Below are 20,494 nucleotides of genomic sequence, written 5' to 3' on the forward strand. Positions count from 1 at the left end.
TGCCAACAATTTCTGATTTGATTACGCATGTATTTCCAAAGCTAAACATAGTGGGCACATTGAAAAATGCATTATTGCTGTTGATGCCTGGGGCCAAACTCAGGTTGAAACTCAAGTTATTTGTCATCCTCTTAACATCTTCATAAGATATTTGTTGGGCTGTGCAGCATCTTATTCTCTCTCCCTTTCCCGTTCTCTCTCTCGTGGCTAGTGGTGACTGTTTAACAGTCTGATGGCCTGGAGATAGAAGCTGTTTCTCAGTCTCTCGGTCCCAGCTTTGATGCACCTATACTGTCTCCGCCTTCTAGATGGTAGCGGGGTGAACAGGCTGTGGCTCGGGTGGCTGAGGTCCTTGATTATGTTCTTGGCCTTCCTTTGACACAGGGTGCTGTAGATGTCCTGGAGGGCAGGCAGTGTGCCCCTGGTGATGCGTTGGGCTGACCGCACCACCCCCTGAAGAGCCCTGCAGTTGCGGACGGTGCAATTGCCATACCAGGCGGTGATACAGCCTAACAGGATGCTCTCAATGGTGCATCTGTAGAAGTTCATGAGGGTCTTAGGCAAGACCCTCACGAAGCCAAATTTCTTCAGCCTCCTGAGAGGCACTGTTGCGCCTTCTTCACCACACTGTCTGTGTGAAGGGACCATTTCAGGTTGTCAGTGATGTGCACGCAGAGGAACGTGAAGCTTTTGACCCTCTCTACCGCGGCCCCGTCGATATGGATGGGGGCGTGCTCTCTCTGCTGTCTCCTGTAGTCCAGGAGATATATACAATATGCTGTGCATTCTGAAAAGTTTTTCTACATTTTGTTAAATTACAGCCTTATTCTAAAATGCATTCAATAAAAAAAATCCCTCATTAATCTACACGCAATACTCCAAAATGACAAAGCGAAAACAGGTTTTTAGAATTTTTAGCAAGTTTATTAAAAATAAAAAACAGAAATACCTTATTTACATAAGTATTCAGACCCTTTGCTATGAGACTCAAAATTGAGCTCAGGTGCATCATGTTTCCATTGATCATCCTTGTGGTAAACCACCTGTGGTAAATTCAATTGATTGGACATGATTTGGAAAGCCACACACCTGTCTATATAAGGTCCCATAGTGGACAGCGCATGTTAGAGCTAAAATCAAGCCGAGGGAGGATTGTGTCAAGGCACAGATCTGGGGAAGGGTACCAAAAAATGTCTGCAGCATTGAAGGTCCCCAGGAACACAGTGGCCTCCATCATTCTTAAATGGAAGAAGTTTGGAACCGCCAAGACTCTTCCTAGAGCTGGCCACCCGGCCTAACTGAGCAATCGGGGGAGAAGGGCCTTGGTCAGGGAGGTGACCAAGAACCCGATGGTCACTTTGACAGAGCTCCAGAGTTCCTCTGTGGAGATGGGAGAACCTTCCAGATGGACAACCATCTCTGCAGCACTCCACCAATCAGGCATTTATGGTAAAGTGGCCAGACGGAAGCCACTCCTCAGTAAAAGGCACATGACAGCCCACTTGGAGTTTGCCAAAAGGCATCTAAAGGACTCTCAGACCATGAGAAACAAGATTCTCTGGTCTGATGAAACCAAGATTGAACTCTTTGGCCTGAATGCCAAGCGTTACATCTGGAGGAAACCTGGCATCATCCCTACAGTGAAGCATGGTGGTGGCAGAATCATGCTGTGGGGATGTTTTTCATCGGCAGGGACTGGGAGACTAGTCAGGATTCAGGGAAAGATAAACGGAACAAAGTACAGAGAGTTTCTTGATGAAAACCTGTTCAAGAGCCCTCAGGACCTCAGACTGGGGTGAAGGTTCACCTTCCAACAGGATAACGACCCTAAGCACACAGCCAAGACAACACAGGAGTGGCTTTGGGACAAGTCTCTGAATGTCTTTGAGTGGCCTAGACAGAGCCCGGACTTGAACCCAATCGAACATCTCTGGAGAGACCTGAAAATGTCTGTGCAGCGACGCTCCCCATCCAACCTGACAGAGCTTGAGAGGATCTGCAGAAAAGAATGGGAGAAACTCCCCAAATACAGGTGTGCAAAGCTTGTAGCGTCATACCCAAGAAGACTCAAGGCTGTAATCGCTGCCAAAGGTGCTTCAACAAAGTACTGAGTAAAGGGTCTGAATACTTGTGTAAATGTGATATTTCAGTTTTTTAATTTTTTATAAATTAGCAAACATTTCTAAAAACCTGTTTTTGCTTTGTCATTATGGGGTATTGTGTGTAGATTGAGGGGAAAAATCTATTCAATCCATTTCAGAAAAAGACTAACTTAAGAAAATGTGTAAAGAATCAAGGGGTCTGAATACTTTCCATATGCACTGTATATACAATATCTGAAGTAAATGATGCATTAGACATTCATACAATGTTCCGCATGCCCTCTCATATAGAAATCTACTTTGACTATCTAAGGATGACTCATGTTTGACTCACACATCGTGGGACATAGCTGAGGACACTCTGATATACATGTTGGTGGACTCCCTACCAGCACTCAGTACACTCAGCGAGATGGACCTGATGGTTTGCGGTCTTCAATACAAAAAAGGGAAAAAATATATATATATATTGTTTGTTTCGTTTGTACAACAAAGTCCTTGTCAACTATGGTCTAAGCTTAACCAGATTTCATCATTTCTGACCGTGAAGAGACGTTTACGTTTATCCCTATTATAAATTAAGTTGTTCAGGAGTCAATGTGCCAGATTTAGATTACAGCTATAACGGGATTAGTTGTGATAATCCAGGAGTGTAATCCAGCCCTGCCCAGCGCCTCAGGTCTCAGACCGTGTATCTGCTGTTTGTTAACTAGAGACGCTTTGGACCGATGCCAGATAATTAATCCTTGAGTGACTGCAGTGATTCTTATTGTACCACTACTACTGTTCTACTCAATCAAAGACTGTAGTTTTTGATTGAAGGTTTTGATTGAGTAGAACAGCAGTTTCAGGAGTAGGCAAAACAGCATTGAAACACAGCATTGATTCATTATGATTGTCTTTCACTGTCATAATTTATACAGTCAACATAGTTTTATTGTTTTTATACAATCAGTAAGTGCAGTAATCTGATTGTAAATAGTTGCAGTGATATGATTGGAAGAAACCTCATAGGAAGTCGATGGATTATTTATATTTAGGGATACTGTATCATACAGAATAGTTGTATGGTTTTGGACAAGAGCCCAAATATTTCCGTATACATTTACAGTGTTGTTTATTGCTTATGCATCTATCTTTTTTGGGCATATTGAACTGAGTTGCGATTCCATGATTTTTTCCAGCATCTTCTCCTCATATGAGAAGATCACCCTGGTACCCTGTTATTTTTGTCAGGCAATCATGTGTGCACGGTGCTCTGTTTCCCTCTACTGTTGATATGATGAAGTGCAACCATTTAGGTCTCTTCAGCTCAGTTAAAATAAGTGTCTCATTGTCCTGCTGTGACTCCTATAGCCTAAATCATTTTTTTTGTTCCACTGTGCATGTCCGTGTAGTAGTTGTGGACAGTCTCAGTGACTTAACAACAATAGTCTGCCCATGCTATTCCAGCTGCTAGAGGTGGATGGGGTGGGGTAAGGGGGAGCTGTCTGTGAATGTGTCCAAGTTCTTCCAAGGCAATTGGATCAACAACAATGACCGAAATTGACAGGCAAATTATATTAATTTTAAACCGCCTTAAGAACATTTAGATCCTATGGACTACATTTCATAGACACACAGCAGAGGTGGAAGTATCTCTCTCTCTCTGTCGCAGTATCTCTCTCCCTCTCTCTCTCATCTCAATTATACATGAAGACAGTGAGAGGACAGAGCAATAGACAGAACAGAAATACACATTGATAATACTGAGAGGGGTGGAAAGGTGAGCTGCAAAAATAGATATTTAGAGAGAGAGAGGGAGAGAGAGAGAGAGAGAAAGAGAGAGAGATAGTTGAACCCAAATCACTGTGTGTGTGTGTGTGTGTGTGTGTTTGTGGAATTTAAAGGAGTGATGTTCTATTTATGCCGGCGGTCTAAAAGCTGCGAAGCCAGCTGAGATCTGTAACTTTCCCTTTTAAAATTGCACTCACATCAATCGCTACAACAGCTCTGTAACGAACGAGGGTTGGTTCGTGGAGTCCGAAGGGGTAGCAGCGTATCATATTCAAGAAAGCTACTATATTTGGAAAACGGGGTAGCTATACATGATTTATTTGTTGAAACAGAGGAGTAGGACAGGATTTATCTACTGTCCTAATCGATGGCGCCTCGGCAGCTGAAAACGCGTGTGCCCAGAATGTCATTCTGCATGATCTGAACGGAATATCGCTCCACTTTTGTATTTTTCCCCAAGGACGGGTGAAAGCTTTGGATCGGTTATTATTTTCTGCAAAAAGAATGGCGTTCTTGTTAAATAGGATTATGAAACGATGCCCTCTGTCTCGCTGACCAGACTCATCGCCTTCACTCTGGACTGTTGATTTAGTCTTTTGCGTGATTTTGTCTTTCATTTTCACAAAAGGTCTTTGCCCCTCATGCAAATATCGCATGACAAATGCGCACAACACTGAATGCTATGGGGTTGAACGAGTGATGTCAGTTTATTGTGCTCAGACGGGAGATGCTGGTCCAAAGGATGTGACACGACGGGAATACCGATCAGTGATTTGCCATTCCAGCACGAGCGCGTCCTAATCGCTCATGATGCCCAGAGGTTTACGGAGACTCGTGCACCTGGTGCTGTTTTGCCCTTTGTCGAAGGGGCTGCAGGTGGGACCAGTACCAGAGATTTGGCTGCGTTTTTGTTTTTGTGCCCTAGGCCATCAGATAATCACAAATGAAGAGCTCTCTCTCTCTCTCTCTCTCTCTCTCTCTCTCTCTCTCTCTCTCTCTCTCTCCGTATTTGTCAATAATAGGCGAACCATATACTTATAATTAGGTAGGCCTAATAACATCATAAACATTTACATTTTAGTCATTTAGCAGACGCTCTAATCCAGAGCGATTTACAGTTAGTGAGTGCATACTTTTTTCATTTTGGCTGCACAAAGGTGAAAACAGGTTTATTGCCTTGTGGTCACTGAGGTGCTATTGCATATCAATGTGGAAAGATTTGAGTCAGTCAGTCAGTTCCAGTACCATATTTACAATGTGCAGGGATACTGGAGTGATAGAGGTAGATATGTATAGGGGTAAGGTGACTAGGCATCAGGATATATGATAAACAGAGTAGCAGCAGCGTATATGATGTGTGCGTGTGTGTAGAGTCAGTATAAATGTATGTGCATATTATGTGTGTGTGTGAGCAAATGATGAATTGTGTGTTGGAGTGTCAGTGTGTGTGAGTGTGTAGGACCCTGTCAGTGTGCATAGAGAAAAAAATAAAAAAAAGGATAAACTCAGATAGTCCTTGTAGCCATTTTGTTAGCTATTTAGCAGTCTTATGGCTTGGGGTAGAAGCTGTTAAGAAGCCTGTTGGTGTCAGACTTGATTCACCGGTATCGCTTGCCTTGCGGAAGCAGAGAGAACAGTCTATGGCTTGTGTGGCTACAGATTTCTTTGCGCATGAGATGGTTCAACAAGAGTGAATCTGATAAAAAATGTGTACTTTGTAAATATCCCTCTCTGGCACGGCACTACAGATAACTGTAAATACAGGTGCTAATGGCTCAGGGAGTTAGAGCATGCTGCTGGCAAAATCAGGGTTGTAAGATTGATTCCCGCATGGGCCACATACAATGCTGACACTTCTGTAAATCGCCTTGGATAAAAGCATCTACAGAATGACAATGGTCTCTTCCTCTCTCCCATGTAGAGTCGTCTCCCGGTGTTAAAGGTGAAGTACTTGCTGCTGGCCTGGTTGGGTATCCTGGTGGCCAGCTGGGTCCTCTACATGCAGTACGCCTCCTACTCCGAGCTCTGCCGAGGACATGTCTGCCACATGGTCATCGTAAGTATGAGTGTGCTCACAGGATTGGGTAGGTTACTTTTTAAATCCGTTAGTTACTAGTTACCTGTCCAAAATTGGAATCAGTAATGTAACTTTTGGATTACCCAAACTCAATAACGTAATCTGATTACTTTCAGTTACTTTTAGACTACTTTCCCCTAAAGAGGCGCAGGTTAGTATCTGACACAGCCACAAAGTTATAAAATCTGATTTTAAAGCTAACCTTAACCCTAACCACACTGCTAACCCTAATGCCCAACATAACCTTAAATACATTATTGTTTTCATAAATGTTTACAATATAGCCAATTTTGACTTTGCAGCTGGCCCATCTAGCGGAAATCGCTCAGTTGCACTGTCTCTTAAAAACAAGACTCATCCCAATAAACGTCAACCTGCTTAAGAGGCATTAGAAGAAGAGAAAAATGAATATTACCAATTGAATGACATCTATTGCAGGATAAATCAATGTTAGAGTTTACATAGCTGGCCATAAATGGATGTTGCATTTTACTTTATGGGTTGGCTATGTAGGCTTCTTTAACCCATTGCTTTCTACTACAGATAATAATACAATTAGGCTATATTTTTACATTTCTTTAAGAATAGGCCTTGGAAATATAGATTAGCTAAATTGTTTTACCTGAGCATAACCCCAAAACTAAGGACTAATTAGCATAATCTTTTTTTTTTAGTTTAGTTTTTTTGTCATGGACGACTGATTGGGCTCATTACTTCGAGTTGAAAAATAAATGCTGCACTTGGAATGGCAATCTTTGAGCACTACCGAAAAGTGCTATTTGCATGTGAAAAATTAGATGGACATTTTCCATGAAGAAAATAAAAGCCCCACTTGTGGTCTTCTTAAATTAAACTCGTTTTTGACAGTATGGAGCACAATAACACTGAGGAGTTTAGAAGGGAGGAACTCAAACATTTATTTCGTAGGCTGGGATCAACACTATGCAGCTGTTGCAAGAGCGCAGTTTTCACTGGCTGTCCACTGGGGCGTATTCATTTCTCGGATTCTGTTGCAAAAACTTTCTTAAACGGAAGCAAACGGAACGAAACGGGGAGGGACCTACCTGAATTTGTCTTGTTTTGCTCTGTTTGCTTCCGTTTGGTTCTTAAATGGTAAACGATTTCCGTAATGAATACACCCCTGGTCGCAAAAACAATGATTGATAGGCAGCTTAAACTTCTTCAATTCAATCTTCATTGGGTTAAGTACACATACATTTGTGAACAGCCATCCACAACAACCACAGTCTGTAAGGCGCAAATAAATGAGAGAGCAGCAGTGTGATTCACATCAATACGCTATAAAGCCTAGATATCAATAATAATTTATATCAGTATTGCCCGTAGGCTACTACCACTGCTGTCGTCCTTACCTCCAAGCATTTATTCACTTTGGATGCCGACAGCAGTCACAACATTGGAAGACATAGCTTGGACTGAAGCCTACAAAAGCATATTCCTGCTCTTTTACCGCGATCCATCAATCGTATTTGGTGTGTCATCATAGTTGTCTCTGATTTGTGGTCAGACTCGCTCAGGAAGAACAACCTTAAAAGTTGTGCCATTTTTAAATGCTGAATGTCACTGAGAAAACAGAAAGGTGTCAAATAATTTTTGCGCAAACATCCTTTCTGTGTTTATGAACTGACACGCAAAACGACACCGGATTCAAAAATTAGAATCTTTCAATTTAAATTATTATATAAAATTCTTGCTACCAATAGAATGTTATTTATATGGGGGATACAATCTTCCCAGCTCTGCAGATTTTGCTGTGAAGAGACAGAATCATTAGATCATTTGTTTTGGTTCTGTCCATTTGTAGCTTGTTTTTGGACACAGGTCCAGGAATGGCTAAAGGATTGCAATATTTACCCGGAGCTAACCTTGCAGATAGCATTACTGGGTGATCTGAAAAGTCATAGTCAATCGATCAATAATATAATAATACTTTTAGCAAAAATGTTTATTTTTAATTCACAATCTGTAGAAGCAATGAGAATAGAAAGGTTAAAAACTTTTGTAAAACATCACAGTACGGTTGAAATATATATGTCAAATAGAAATCCGATATGGATGGTGTTAAGAGATAGATGGGAGGTATTGAATAGAGTTGAAGGATGGGACTAATAACAAATAACAACAAATAATAACAAAGATAGCTAATAATGTAAGCATACTGTGTCCATAATAAGTATATAGGTTGTATGTTGGGAGCTTTTGGGAAAGAGCACAGTTAGAAAGATATGGCATATAGAAGCAAACCGGATGGACATCATGAAAATGATCGGAGAGGTTGAGAGTAGAAGAAGTTCAGGAGCAAAAAAAAAAATATATATATATATATAATAGAATTATTGTAAAATTAACTGTGTCCATAAGGTGTAGATAGTAAGTATAGACCGGAAGTAGAGGCCTGGGCATTGTTGTTCACTAATTTACTCCAAGTAGGGAAAGGATGGCGGGGTTGAAAAGTAATAAAGGGGAGTATATATATAAAAAACATGGGGGGTTGGAAGTGATGCAGACAATTACATTGATAGAAGATACAATCTATCTGCAATATTAAGCTGATCCACCCCCCCCCCCCCCCAAAAAACAAAAACAAACATCCTTTCTGAATTTAAAAGTAATCCTAGAAGTAATCATTTAGTTTTTCAAAAGTATCTGTAATCTGATTACAATATTTTTGCCTGTAACTGGTTACAGTTTTCTTGTAATCCATTACTCCCCAACCCTGTCCACACACACAGACACGCACACAGACACAGACACAGACACACACACACACCTTGTTTGATTATTCACAGGTGCATCCACCCTTTATATGGAGATGGAAACGGTCAGATGGCAAGAATTAAAGAGAAACCAAAAGAGGAAAAGGGAATCTGTATTGTATGTGTCAGTGGCTGCTGAGTGCAGGATGTTTCCTCTTCTAATACTGTAGCAGATGGGGACCAGTTAAAAGTAATTAACAGAATGCCTGATAAGAGTAATTAACACTGGACGAGAAATCAGTGATGTAACAGAGTGGTTGCGTCCGAAATGGCATCCTATTCCCTCTGCCCAAATGTTGTGCACTATGTAGGGATTAGGGTGCCATTTCAGAGGCAGCCTGTATCTCTGGCTTGTCTGATAGCCAGGCCACAAGATAAGTGACTCTACTCTAGCTTTATTGTTCCCTGTGATAAACAGTGATGAGAAATAACCAAATATTACATCTACAGTGCCTTCAGAAAGTGTTCATACCTCTTGATTTATTCCACATTTTGTTGTGTTACAGCCTGAATTCAAAATGGATTAAATCGATTTTTTTTCTCTCACCTATCTACACACAATACCCCACAATGAGAAAGTAAAACATGTTTTTAGAAATGTTTGCAAATGTATTGAAAATGAAATACAGAAATATTTACACATGTTTTCACACCCCTGAGTCAATACTTTGTCGATGCACCTTTGACAGTGATTACAGCTGTGAGTCTTTCTGGGTAAGCCTCTTAGAGCTTTCCACACCTGGATTGTGCAACATTTGCCCATTTATTCTTTTCAAAATTCTTCAAGCTCTGTCAAATTGTTGTTGATCATTGCTAGATGACCATTTTCAGGTCGCCATAGATTTTCAAGCAGATTTAAGTCAAAACCTTTAACTCGGCCACTCAGGAACATTCACGGTCTTCTTGGTAAGCAACTCCAGTGTAGATTTGTGTTTTAGGTTATTGTCCTGCTGAAAGGTGAATTAATCTCCCAGTGTCTGGTGGAAAGCAGACTGAACCAGCTTTTCCTCTAGGACTTTCCTGTGCTTAGCTCCATTCCATTTTTTTTTTTATCCTGAAAACCTCCCCAGTCCTTAACGATTACAAGTATACTCATAACATGATGCAGCCACTACTATGATTGAAAATATCGAGAGTGGTACTCAGTAATGTGTTGCATTGGATTTGCAACCAAACATAGCACTTTGTATTCAGGACAAAAAGTGAATTCCTTTGCCATCTTTTTTTGCTGTATTACTTTAATGCCTTGTTGCAAACATTATCCATGTTTTGGAACATTTTTATTCTGTACATGCTTCCTTCTTTTCACTCTGTCAATTAGGTTAGTATTCTGGAGTAACTACAATGTTGTTGATCCATTCTCAGTTTTCTCCTATCACAACCATTAAACTTTGTAACTGTTTTAAAGTCACCATTGGCCTCATGGTGAAATCCCTGAGCACTTTCCTTCCTCTCCGGCAACTTTGTAGTGACTGGGTGTATTGATACACCATCCAAAGTGTAATTAATAACCTCACCATGCTCAAAGGGATATTCAATGTCTGCTTTTTTTTTTTTTTTTTTACCTATCTACCAATAGGTGCCCTTCTTTACAAGGCTTTGGAAAACCTCCCTGGTCTTTGTGGTTGATTCTGTGTTTGAAATTCACTGCTTGACTGAGGGACACAGATAATTGTATGTGTGGAGTACAGAGATGAGATAGTCGTTCAAAAATCATGTTAAACACTATTATTGCACACAGAGTGAGTCCATGCAATATATGATGTGACTTGTTAAGCAAATGTTTACATATTTAGGCTTGCCATAACAAAGGGGTTGAATAATTATTGACTCACGACATATCAGCTTTTCATTCTTTATGAATTTCCAAAAAAATCAGAAAAACATAATTCCACTTTGACATTATGGGGTATTGTCTGTAGGCCAGTGACCCCCCAAAAATCTCAATTTAATCCATTTAAAATTAATGCTGTAACACAACAAAATGTGGAAAAAGTCAAGGGGTGTGAATACTTTCTGAAGGCTCTCAGAAGTGTGTGGGAGTGTTTGTGTTTGTTGCTCAGTAGTCAGCACACACATATTCAGTAGTAAAGGATCATGAGAGAAAAAGAGATGCATGAAGTGTGAAGATGGATGGACAGCCTGAGGTGGTCTTGTTTTGGTGTGTCTCTCTCTGTATTGTGTTATTGTGATGAATACGGCAACACTACTGTGTCCTACTCTTCTTTGTTCTGTGCTGCGAGAGGGAGGGAGGCTCTCTTGGGACATACAAGACAGTGAAAACAGTGTCTGGGAGAGGAGAAACAAGGAGAGAAGAGATGGAGAGGAAGGGAAGGAGGGTTGTTCTGCCTCAAAAAGCACAAAAAATAGGATTTCGACACCCACAATCAGATTGTGGTGAATCTGTTTCTGTAGTTAGAAACATAACATTAGTATTCTTGAAATAGTATTTTGTTGAAATTTAATTTGATCTCTGAGAAATTAAGCTAATTAATTGCACCCAAATTGGCCATTTTAATTTATAGGATTCATATAATCTTCAATTAATATAGTACCTAACATCCGATTTGGACCATAATTCTTCTTATCAACGAGTAAGACATGAGGAATCCAATAACATTATCAAAAGCCACCCACAGACCCACCATAACCCACGCTAATCCCACCCCAATTTATATTAGATCTAATAACTTTACACAAGGGAAACGGTATCAGTTATTTTTGTCTGACAAGTAGTGTGGTGCTGCGGCTTGGTGTATTGCTTCTTCATCCTATGTAATGTATTCCCTGTGAATCTGATAGTTTTTTCCCCCCTGTTCAGAGAAATTAGCCATTGAAGTCGCTTGCATTATTTAGCATAAATTAGTGTGAAAGTACTAGGCTTTGCCCACTATACAGTGGGGAGAACAAGTATTTGATACACTGCCGATTTTGCAGGTTTTCCTACTTACAAAGCATGTAGAGGTCTGTAATTTTTATCATAGGTACACTTCAACTGTGAGAGACGGAATCTAAAACAAAAATCCAGAAAATCACATTGTATGATTTTTAAGTAATTAATTGCATGACATAAGTATTTGATACATCAGAAAAGCAGAACTTAATATTTGGTACAGAAACCTTTGTTTGCAATTACAGAGATCATACGTTTCCTGTAGGTCTTGACCAGGTTTGCACACACTGCAGCAGGGATTTTGGCCCACTCCTCCATACAGACCTTCTCCAGATCCTTCAGGTTTCGGGGCTGTCGCTGGGCAATACGGACTTTCAGCTCCCTCCAAAGATTTTCTATTGGGTTCAGGTCTGGAGACTGGCTAGGCCTGGACATGCACTGGCTTGAGCAGGGGGACCTTGCGTGCGCTGCAGGATTTTAATCCATGACGGCGTAGTGTGTTACTAATGGTATTCTTTGAGACTGTGGTCCCAGCTCTCTTCAGGTCATTGACCAGGAACTGCCATGTAGTTCTGGGCTGATCCCTCACCTTCCTCATGATCATTGATGCCCCACGAGGTGAGATCTTGCATGGAGCCCCAGACTGAGGGTGATTGACCGTCATCTTGAACTTCTTCCATTTTCTAATAATTGCGCCAACAGTTGTTGCCTTCTCACCAAGCTGCTTGCCTATTGTCCTGTAGCCCATCCCAGCCTTGTGCAGGTCTACAATTTTATCCCTGATGTCCTTACACAGCTCTCTGGTCTTGGCCATTGTGGAGAGGTTGGAGTCTGTTTGATTGAGTGTGTGGACAGGTGTCTTTTATACATGTAACGAGTTGAAACAGGTGCAGTTAATACAGGTAATGAGTGGAGAACAGGAGGGCTTCTTAAAGAAAAACTAACAAGTCTGTGAGAGCCGGAATTCTTACTGGTTGTTAGGTGATCAAATACTTAAGTCATGCAATAAAATGCAAATGAATTACTTAAAAATCACATAATGTGATTTTCTGGATTTTTGTTTTGTAAGTAGGAAAACCTGCTAAATCGGCAGTGTATCAAATACTTGTTCTCCCCACTGTATGCTGCTGTTTCTGCTACTGCCACATCCTTTTCCATTTTGCTGGTCTCTTGTGTTTACGTCTACCCAACATTAAGTAGAAAACCAATAGCTTTTTCTCATTATGAAAATAAATTATGGTCATCCTCACAATTCAAGCCAGTCCTCCATGAAAGCAATTCAATGTGTCCTTCTCTTAGGCTTAATCTGTGTCAATGAATCGGCCCCTCTGTGTGTGTGGTTTATTCCCTTCAAAAAAGGTTTGGATTAGTTAGACTATCCCTGGTGAACAAGCAAATCATTAGGCTACAGCAGTTGTAATTACATTAACATTTTAGTCATTTAGCAGACGCTCTTATCCAGAGCGACTTACATGAGCAATTAGGGTAAAGTGCCTTGCTCAAGGGCTTTTTCACCTAGTCAGCATGGGATTCGAACAATCTTTCGGTTACTGGCCCAACGCTCTTAACCGCTAGGCTACCTGCCGCCCTAATGGTTTCATTGTTATGGTCTGTAATGGTCTTCAATAGTAAAAGTCCCAAACACACACTAGTGTTTTGCAATGGGAATGGTATTGGGTTGGGTTTAATGGTAAATGTCACAAATCAGAGATGTTTTCTAAGAATTGTATTGAAAAACATTTGACTGCCATGCAATGGTATGTATTCTTTTATTAGGGTTGTCACAACATTTTAGTCATAGACCATTTCCCCATCAAAGTTTAGGAACTGTCTTCATTATGAGAGTTGCACCATAACCGTCTCAGAGAGCTGCCACTATTCAAGGAGAGTTGGGTTGGAATATTATGTTGATACTGTATACTGGTTGTTGGGGTGGGATTGGCGTGGGGGATCCGTGGGTAACTTTTGACCATTTTATTGGATTCCTCATGTCTTACTCAACGATAGGAAGTTTGGTCGATATTCGCATTTTGGGTACTATATTTGTTGAATATTATGTGAATCCTATAAATTAAAAGGGCCAGTTTGGGTGGAATCAATAAGCTAAATTTGTCAGCGATCAAATACCGGCTCGTACATTTTATTTTTATTTTTTATTTCACCTTTATTTAACCAGGTAAGCCATTTGAGAACAAGTTCTCATTTACAACTGCGACCTGGCCAAGATAAAGCAAAGCAGTGCGATAAAAACAACAACACAGAGTTACATATGGGGTAAAACAAAACATAGTCAAAAATACAACAGAAAATATATATACAGTGTGTTCAAATGTAGCAAGTTATGGAGGTAAGGCAATAAATAGGCCATAGTGCAAAATAATTACAATTAGTATTAACACTGGAATGGTAGATGTGCAAGAGATGATGTGCAAATAGAGATACTGGCGTGCAAATAAGCAAAATAAATAACAATATGGGGATGAGGTAGTTGGTTGGGCTAATTTCAGATGGGCTGTGTACAGGTGCAGTGATCGGTAAGGTGCTCTGACAACTGATGCTTAAAGTTAGTGAGGGAGATAAGAGTCTCCAGCTTCAGAGATTTTTGCAATTCCAGTCATTGGCAGCAGAGAACTGGAAGGAATGGCGGCCAAAGGAGGTGTTGGCTTTTGGGATGACCAGTGAGATATACCTGCTGGAGCGCATACTACGGGTGGATGTTGCTATGGTGACCAATGAGCTAAGATAAGGCGGGAATTTGCCTAGCAGTGATTTATAGATGGCCTGGAGCCAGTGGGTTTGGCGACGAATATGTAGTGAGGACCAGCCAACAAGAGCGTACAGGTCACAGTGGTGGGTAGTATATGGGGCTTTGGTGACAAAACGGATGGCACTGTGATAGACTACATCCAATTTGCTGAGTAGAGTGTTGGAGGCTATTTTGTAAATGACATCGCCGAAGTCAAGGATCGGTAGGATAGTCAGTTTTACGAGGGCATGTTTGGCAGCATGAGTGAAGGAGGCTTTGTTGCGTAATAGGAAGCCGATTCTAGATTTAACTTTCGATTGGAGATGCTTAATGTGAGTCTGGAAGGAGAGTTTACAGTCTAACCAGACACCTAGGTATTTGTAGTTGTCCACATACTCTAGGTCAGACCCGTCGAGAGTAGTGATTCAAGTCGGGTGGGCGGGTGCCAGCAGCGTTCGATTGAAGAGCATGCATTTAGTTTTACTAGTGTTTAAGAGCAGTTGGAGGCTACTGAAGGAATGTTGTATGGCATTGAAGCTCGTTTGGAGGTTTGTTAACACAGTGTCCAATGAAGGGCCAGATGTATACAAAATGGTGTCGTCTGCGTAGAGGTGGATCTGAGAGTCACCAGCAGCAAGAGCGACATCATTGATATACACGGAGAAAAGAGTCGGCCCAAGAATTGAACCCTGTGGCACCCCCATAGGGACTGCCATAGGTCCAGACAACAGGCCCTCCGATTTGACACATTGAACTCTATCTGAGAAGTAGTTGGTGAACCAGGCGAGGCAGTCATTTGAGAAACCAAGGCTATTTAGTCTGCCAATAAGAATGCGGTGGTTGACAGAGTCGAAAGCCTTGGCCAGGTCGATGAAGACGGCTGCACAGTACTGTCTATTATCGATCGCGGTTATAATATCGTTTAGGACCTTGAGCGTGGCTGAGGTGCACCCATGACCAGCTCGGAAACCGGATTGCATAGCGGAGAAGGTACGGTGGGATTCGAAATGGTCGGTGATCTGTTTGTTAACTTGGCTTTCAAAAACTTTCGAAAGGCAGGGCAGGATGGATATAGGTCTGTAACAGTTTGGATCTAGAGTGTCACCCCCTTTGAAGAGGGGGATGACCACGGCAGCTTTCCAATCTCTGGGAATCTCAGACGTTACGAAAGAGAGGTTGAACAGGCTAGTAATAGGGGTTGCGACATAAAACATCCTCCATTCATGCTGCAAGGGTGTCCTCCTTAAAACCTCTTAAGGATCTGACTTTTTTTTTCAATTTTCGCCTAAAATGACATACCCAACTCTAACTGCCTGTAGCTCAGGACCTGAAGCAATGATATGCATATTCTTTATATCATTTGAAAGGAAACACTTTGAAGTTTGGAAATGTGAAATTAATGTAGGAGAATATAACACATTAGATCTGGTAAAAGATAATACAAAAACCAAAAAACTTGTTTTTTTGCATCAACTTTGAAATGCAAGACCTGAAAGGCCTGACAGTGATGTAGGAATCTAGGTGTAGTTTAGATTTTGTCCACAAGATGGCAGCAAGACTGTCTTAATAAAAACAAAATGTTCCACCACCATGCTAGAGTGGCTAATGGTACTTCCTGATGTTCAACCAATCAGGTTGCAGCAGTCTGTTGTTTACCCCTGGCTCAACCCCGTGTGCAACATAGGGAAGTAGCATTAGCCACTCTAGAATGGTCGTGGATTTATTTATTTATTAAGACATTACGAATATACGCATATTTGCTAGTTAAAGAGGAAATCGACGCCCTTGCAGCCTGAATGCAGGATGTTTTATGTACGAGCCTGTCGCCGGGGGACACAAGTGTATAGCTGGCTGCATACATTCCAGTGTGATTCAGATGATAATAGCTCCATCTGCCGGTCGGATGGGCTACGTGACTTGAATGATGCAATTCAGATTCCACTTTCAAATAATTAAACAAGCATGAAATTTTAATGAAAAATCCAATTAAATTAAACAAACCCCCCCTCCAATGCATGTGGCATGTAATATGGCACGCTTCTCCATTCTTTTGTGTAAAATTGTGCAAACTCTAAAATAATGCGGTGCCTTATGGGATTCCATTTCGCTCTGAAGCCGGCAGCGTTGCTGGCTCGGTCTGAGTGGTTATTGGAGGGTCTAATTATCCCCTACACCCTCCATAATTTTCACTCCTCTGCTTTGGGACACTTGTGCATATGGCGGAGGCGAGGGCCAGGGAAAAGGGGGTAATTTGGGATTCTGTGTGTGTGTTAGAGGGAGAGCGTTTAAGAGAGAGAAGGAAGGAGTGAGAGAAGAGAGTGTTGTCAATGTTGTGTATACTCCCATGGTAATCTGCACATTACTGCGACATTAAGGACAACTAGCTGGGCCTGCAGAATTACCCTCCCCCCAAAGGAAGATAGAAAACAATTATTTAAAAAAGTCCTTTAATTGGTTGGCTCGCAATCCAAAGTGGCCAAAATTAAGTCATATTACCATAGCAACCACCATACAGTGGAGGAGGAGGCGGCAGCCTGTAGTCTTTCTTTTTGTTTTGTACGATTCATGCTGTTTGAGTGGATCTCATTTTACTGGAGCTAGCTCTTAGAGCAGTGTAGTTAGGTACAGGCTGGCGGGCTGCCTGGATGTTTCCCAAGCAAGATTATCTCACACCCACGCTAATTTATGCTGTGACCATTTCTTCTTGCTGCTTCTGCAAACTGTCTTTTAGAGATCTTTTTAGGGAGAGTGGTGTGGTGCAAAGGCTACATCACTAAAGTGCCAACAATGAAGCTCAATCCTGGGATGACTATAATAATAATATGCCATTTAGCAGACGCTTTTATCCAAAGCGACTTACAGTCATGCGTGCATAAATTTTTTTTTGTGTATGGGTGGTCCCGGGGATCGAACCCACTACCTTGGCGTTACAAGCGCCGTGCTCTACCAGCTGAGCTACAGAGGACCACTACCTATAGATGGGTTGGTTGTTTAGCAACAAAACCAACTTGTGCGCAACTATGGGGCAAAATAGACGGGATTGGCTTAGATTGTTGACAACATGTAAGCTATATTTCGTCTCCAATGTTTAATGAAAACATAAATAAATGTGCACAATGAGCACTTGTTGTCTCTCAAATACATCGTTACAGTTGTTGGTTAGCTAGCTAGCGAATATTTGCTATTTTAGCATTGACATGAAATCAGTGAAAACACCTCAAAACAAGACATAAAATAAAACATTTAATTGTATTGGTCACATGCGCCGAATACAACAGGTGTAGACTTTGCAGTGAAATGCTTACTTACGAGCCCATTCCCAACAATGCAGAGTTAAAAAGTAAGATAATATTTGCTAAATAGAAAAGGAAATAGTAACACAATAAAAACAATAACGAGGCTATATACAAGGAGTACCATTACCGAGTCAATATACAGGGGTACGATGTAGTTAAGGTAATTGAGGTAACACAGTATGTACATCAGTGGAGGCTCCTCAGAGGAGGAAGGGGAGGGACAATTTCAGAAAAATACAAATATTGAAACAATTAAAAGTTATCCTTTTTAGATAAAACTATACTAAATATATTCACGTCACCAAATAATTGATTAAAACACACTGTTTTGCATTGAAGGTCTACAGTAGCCTCAAAAGTACTCTGTAGGGTAGCACCATGGTGTAGCCGGAGGACAGCTAGTTTCTGTCCTCCTCTGGGTACATTGACTTCAATACAAAACCTAGGAGGCTCTGGGTTCTCACCCCTTTCCATAGACTTACACAGTAATTATGACAACTTCCAGAGGACGTCCTCCAACCTATCAGAGCTCTTGCAGCATGAACTGACATGTTGTCCACCCAATCAAAGGATCAGATAATGAATCTAGTACTGAAAGCATAAGCTAGCTAGCACTGCAGTGAATAAAATGTGGTGAGTAGTTGACTCAAAGAGAGAGAAAGACAATAGTTTAACAGTTTTGAAGAAATTAATTTCTTCAAAAATAGAAGGAGAAGCAAGAGAGAGCGAGAGCTAGCTATATTTCGCTATATTTTTTCACTTACTTAGTTAGGGAATGCAGATACAGTTGAAGTCGGAAGTTTACATACACTTTAGCCAAATAAATTTAAACTCAGTTTTTCACAATTCCTGACATTTAATCCTAGTAAAAATTCCCTGTCTTAGGTCAGTTAGGATCACTTTATTTTAAGAATGTGAAATGCCAGAATAATAGTAGAGAGAATTATTTATTTCAGCTTTTATTTCTTTCATCACATTCCCAGTGGGTCAGAAGTTTACATACACTCAATTAGTATTTGGTAGCATTGCCACTCCAATACCTTGACTTTGTTGTCCTTAAGCAATTTTGCCACAACTTTGGAAGTATGCTTGGGGTCATTGTCCATTTGCAACCAAGCTTTAACTTCCTGACTGATGTCTTGAGATGTTGCTTCAATATATCCACATAATTTTCCTTCCTCATGACGCCATCTCTTTTGTGAAGTGCACCAGATGCTGCCACCCCCGTGCTCCACGGTTGGGATGGTGTTCTTCGGCTTGCAAGCGACCCCCTTTTCCCCCCAAACATAACAATGGTCATTATGGCCAAACAGTTCTATTTTTGTTTCATCAGACCAGAGGACATTTCTCCAAAAAGTACGATCTTTCTCCCCATGTGCAGTTGCAAACCTTATTCTGGCTTTTTTATGGTGGTTTTGGAGCAGTGGCTTCTTCCTTGCTGAGCGGCCTTTCAGGTTATGTCGATATAGGACTCGTTTTACTGTGGATATAGATATTTTTGTACCTGTTTCCTCCAGCATCTTCACTGTCACGCCCTGGCTCTGGGGACTATGTTATTTACATTTTACATTTTAGTCATTTAGCAGACGCTCTTATCCAGAGCGACTTACAGGAGCAATTAGGGTTAAGTGCCTTGCTCAAGGGCACATTAACGTCATTTAGCAGACGCTCTTAGCCAGAGCGACTCACAAATTGGTGCGTTCACCCTATAGCCAGTGGGATAACCACTTTACAATTTGGGGGGGGGGGGGGGGGGGTAGAAGGATTACTTTATCCTATCCCAGGTATTCCTTAAAGAGGTGGGGTTTCAAATGTCTCCGGAAGGTGGTGAGTGACTCCGCTGTCCTGGCGTCGTGAGGGAGCTTGTTCCACCATTGGGGTGCCAGAGCAGCGAACAGTTTTGATGTTATGTTGAGCCAGGGTGTGTAAGTCTATGTTTTGTATATCTATGTTGGCCTGAGTGACTCCCAATCAGAGGCAACGAGTGTCAGCTGGTTGTCTCTGATTGGGAGCCATATTTAACTATCTGTCTTTTCACTTTGTGTTGTGGTTTCTTGTTCCTTTTGGTTTGTGTGTATCGAAGGACTTCACGTTTTGTTCGTTGTTTTGATCGGGTGATCTGTTTAATAAATAATATGTACGCATTCAACGCTGCGCATTGGTCCTCCTCCTTAAGCGAACGTGACAGAAGAAACCACCAAAAATGGACCAAGCAGCGTGAAGAGGAGAGAGGAAGGACCTGGGATCAGGGGAGTAGGAGTTTCGGCTGGGCCACGCTAAGTGAAGAGGAGAGAGGCTGGTCTATGAAGCAATGGATCGAGAGTCTGGCGAGAGCTAGGGAGGCCTGGTCCACGGGGAGGAGAGAACCCCAGAAAATTTTTAGGGGGGGGCTCACGACGTGGACGACGGGGCAGCAGGAGGCCGCGATGGAGCGGTCCAGCGGGTGTGAAGAGGAGGCCGCCAGGTTAAGGGGGCCACTGGTCACAGAGGAGAGGGAAAGTGTGGAGGCACGGCGAGAGGTACTGGGGTGTATTACCAGTCCGGTCCGGCCCGTTCCTGATCCCTGCATAGGGCCAGTGGCGTGTGTCCCCAGTACGGTTCGGCCTGTTCCTGCCTCTCGCACCGAGCCTGTGGTGCGCGTCGTCAGCCCTGTCCGGCCCGTTCCTGCTCTCCGTACCAAGTCGGTGGTGCGCGTCGCCAGCCCGGTCCGGCCCATTCCTGCTCTCCGCACCAAGTCTGTGGTGCGCGTCGCCAGCCCAGTCCGGCCCATCCAAGCTTCCCGCACCAAGCCAGTGGTGTGCGTCGTCAGTCCGGCACGGCCCGTTCC

At 41.9% G+C, this 20,494-nt stretch overlaps 1 protein-coding gene across 2 annotated transcripts in view; it reads left to right on the top strand.

Annotated features, from left to right (window-relative positions):
• Positions 1-20,494, top strand: part of dipk1b (divergent protein kinase domain 1B) — a gene marked incomplete at its 5' end in the record, with an annotated part of 39,328 nt that overhangs the window by 3,109 nt on the left and 15,725 nt on the right. Inside the window, 2 exons of one of the 2 annotated variants that reach the window (XM_084140427.1) lie at positions 4,686-4,754; positions 5,800-5,934. In XM_084140427.1, coding sequence (XP_083996553.1) covers positions 4,686-4,754; positions 5,800-5,934 — 204 coding nt within the window. Of the gene's footprint in view, positions 1-4,685; positions 4,755-5,799; positions 5,935-20,494 lie in introns of those variants that run through there. The other variant, XM_084140426.1, reaches the window with a different exon arrangement.

The sequence above is a fragment of the Coregonus lavaretus genome (genome assembly GCF_964263955.1).
Source record: "Coregonus lavaretus genome assembly, chromosome: 24".
NCBI lineage: Eukaryota > Metazoa > Chordata > Actinopteri > Salmoniformes > Salmonidae > Coregonus > Coregonus lavaretus.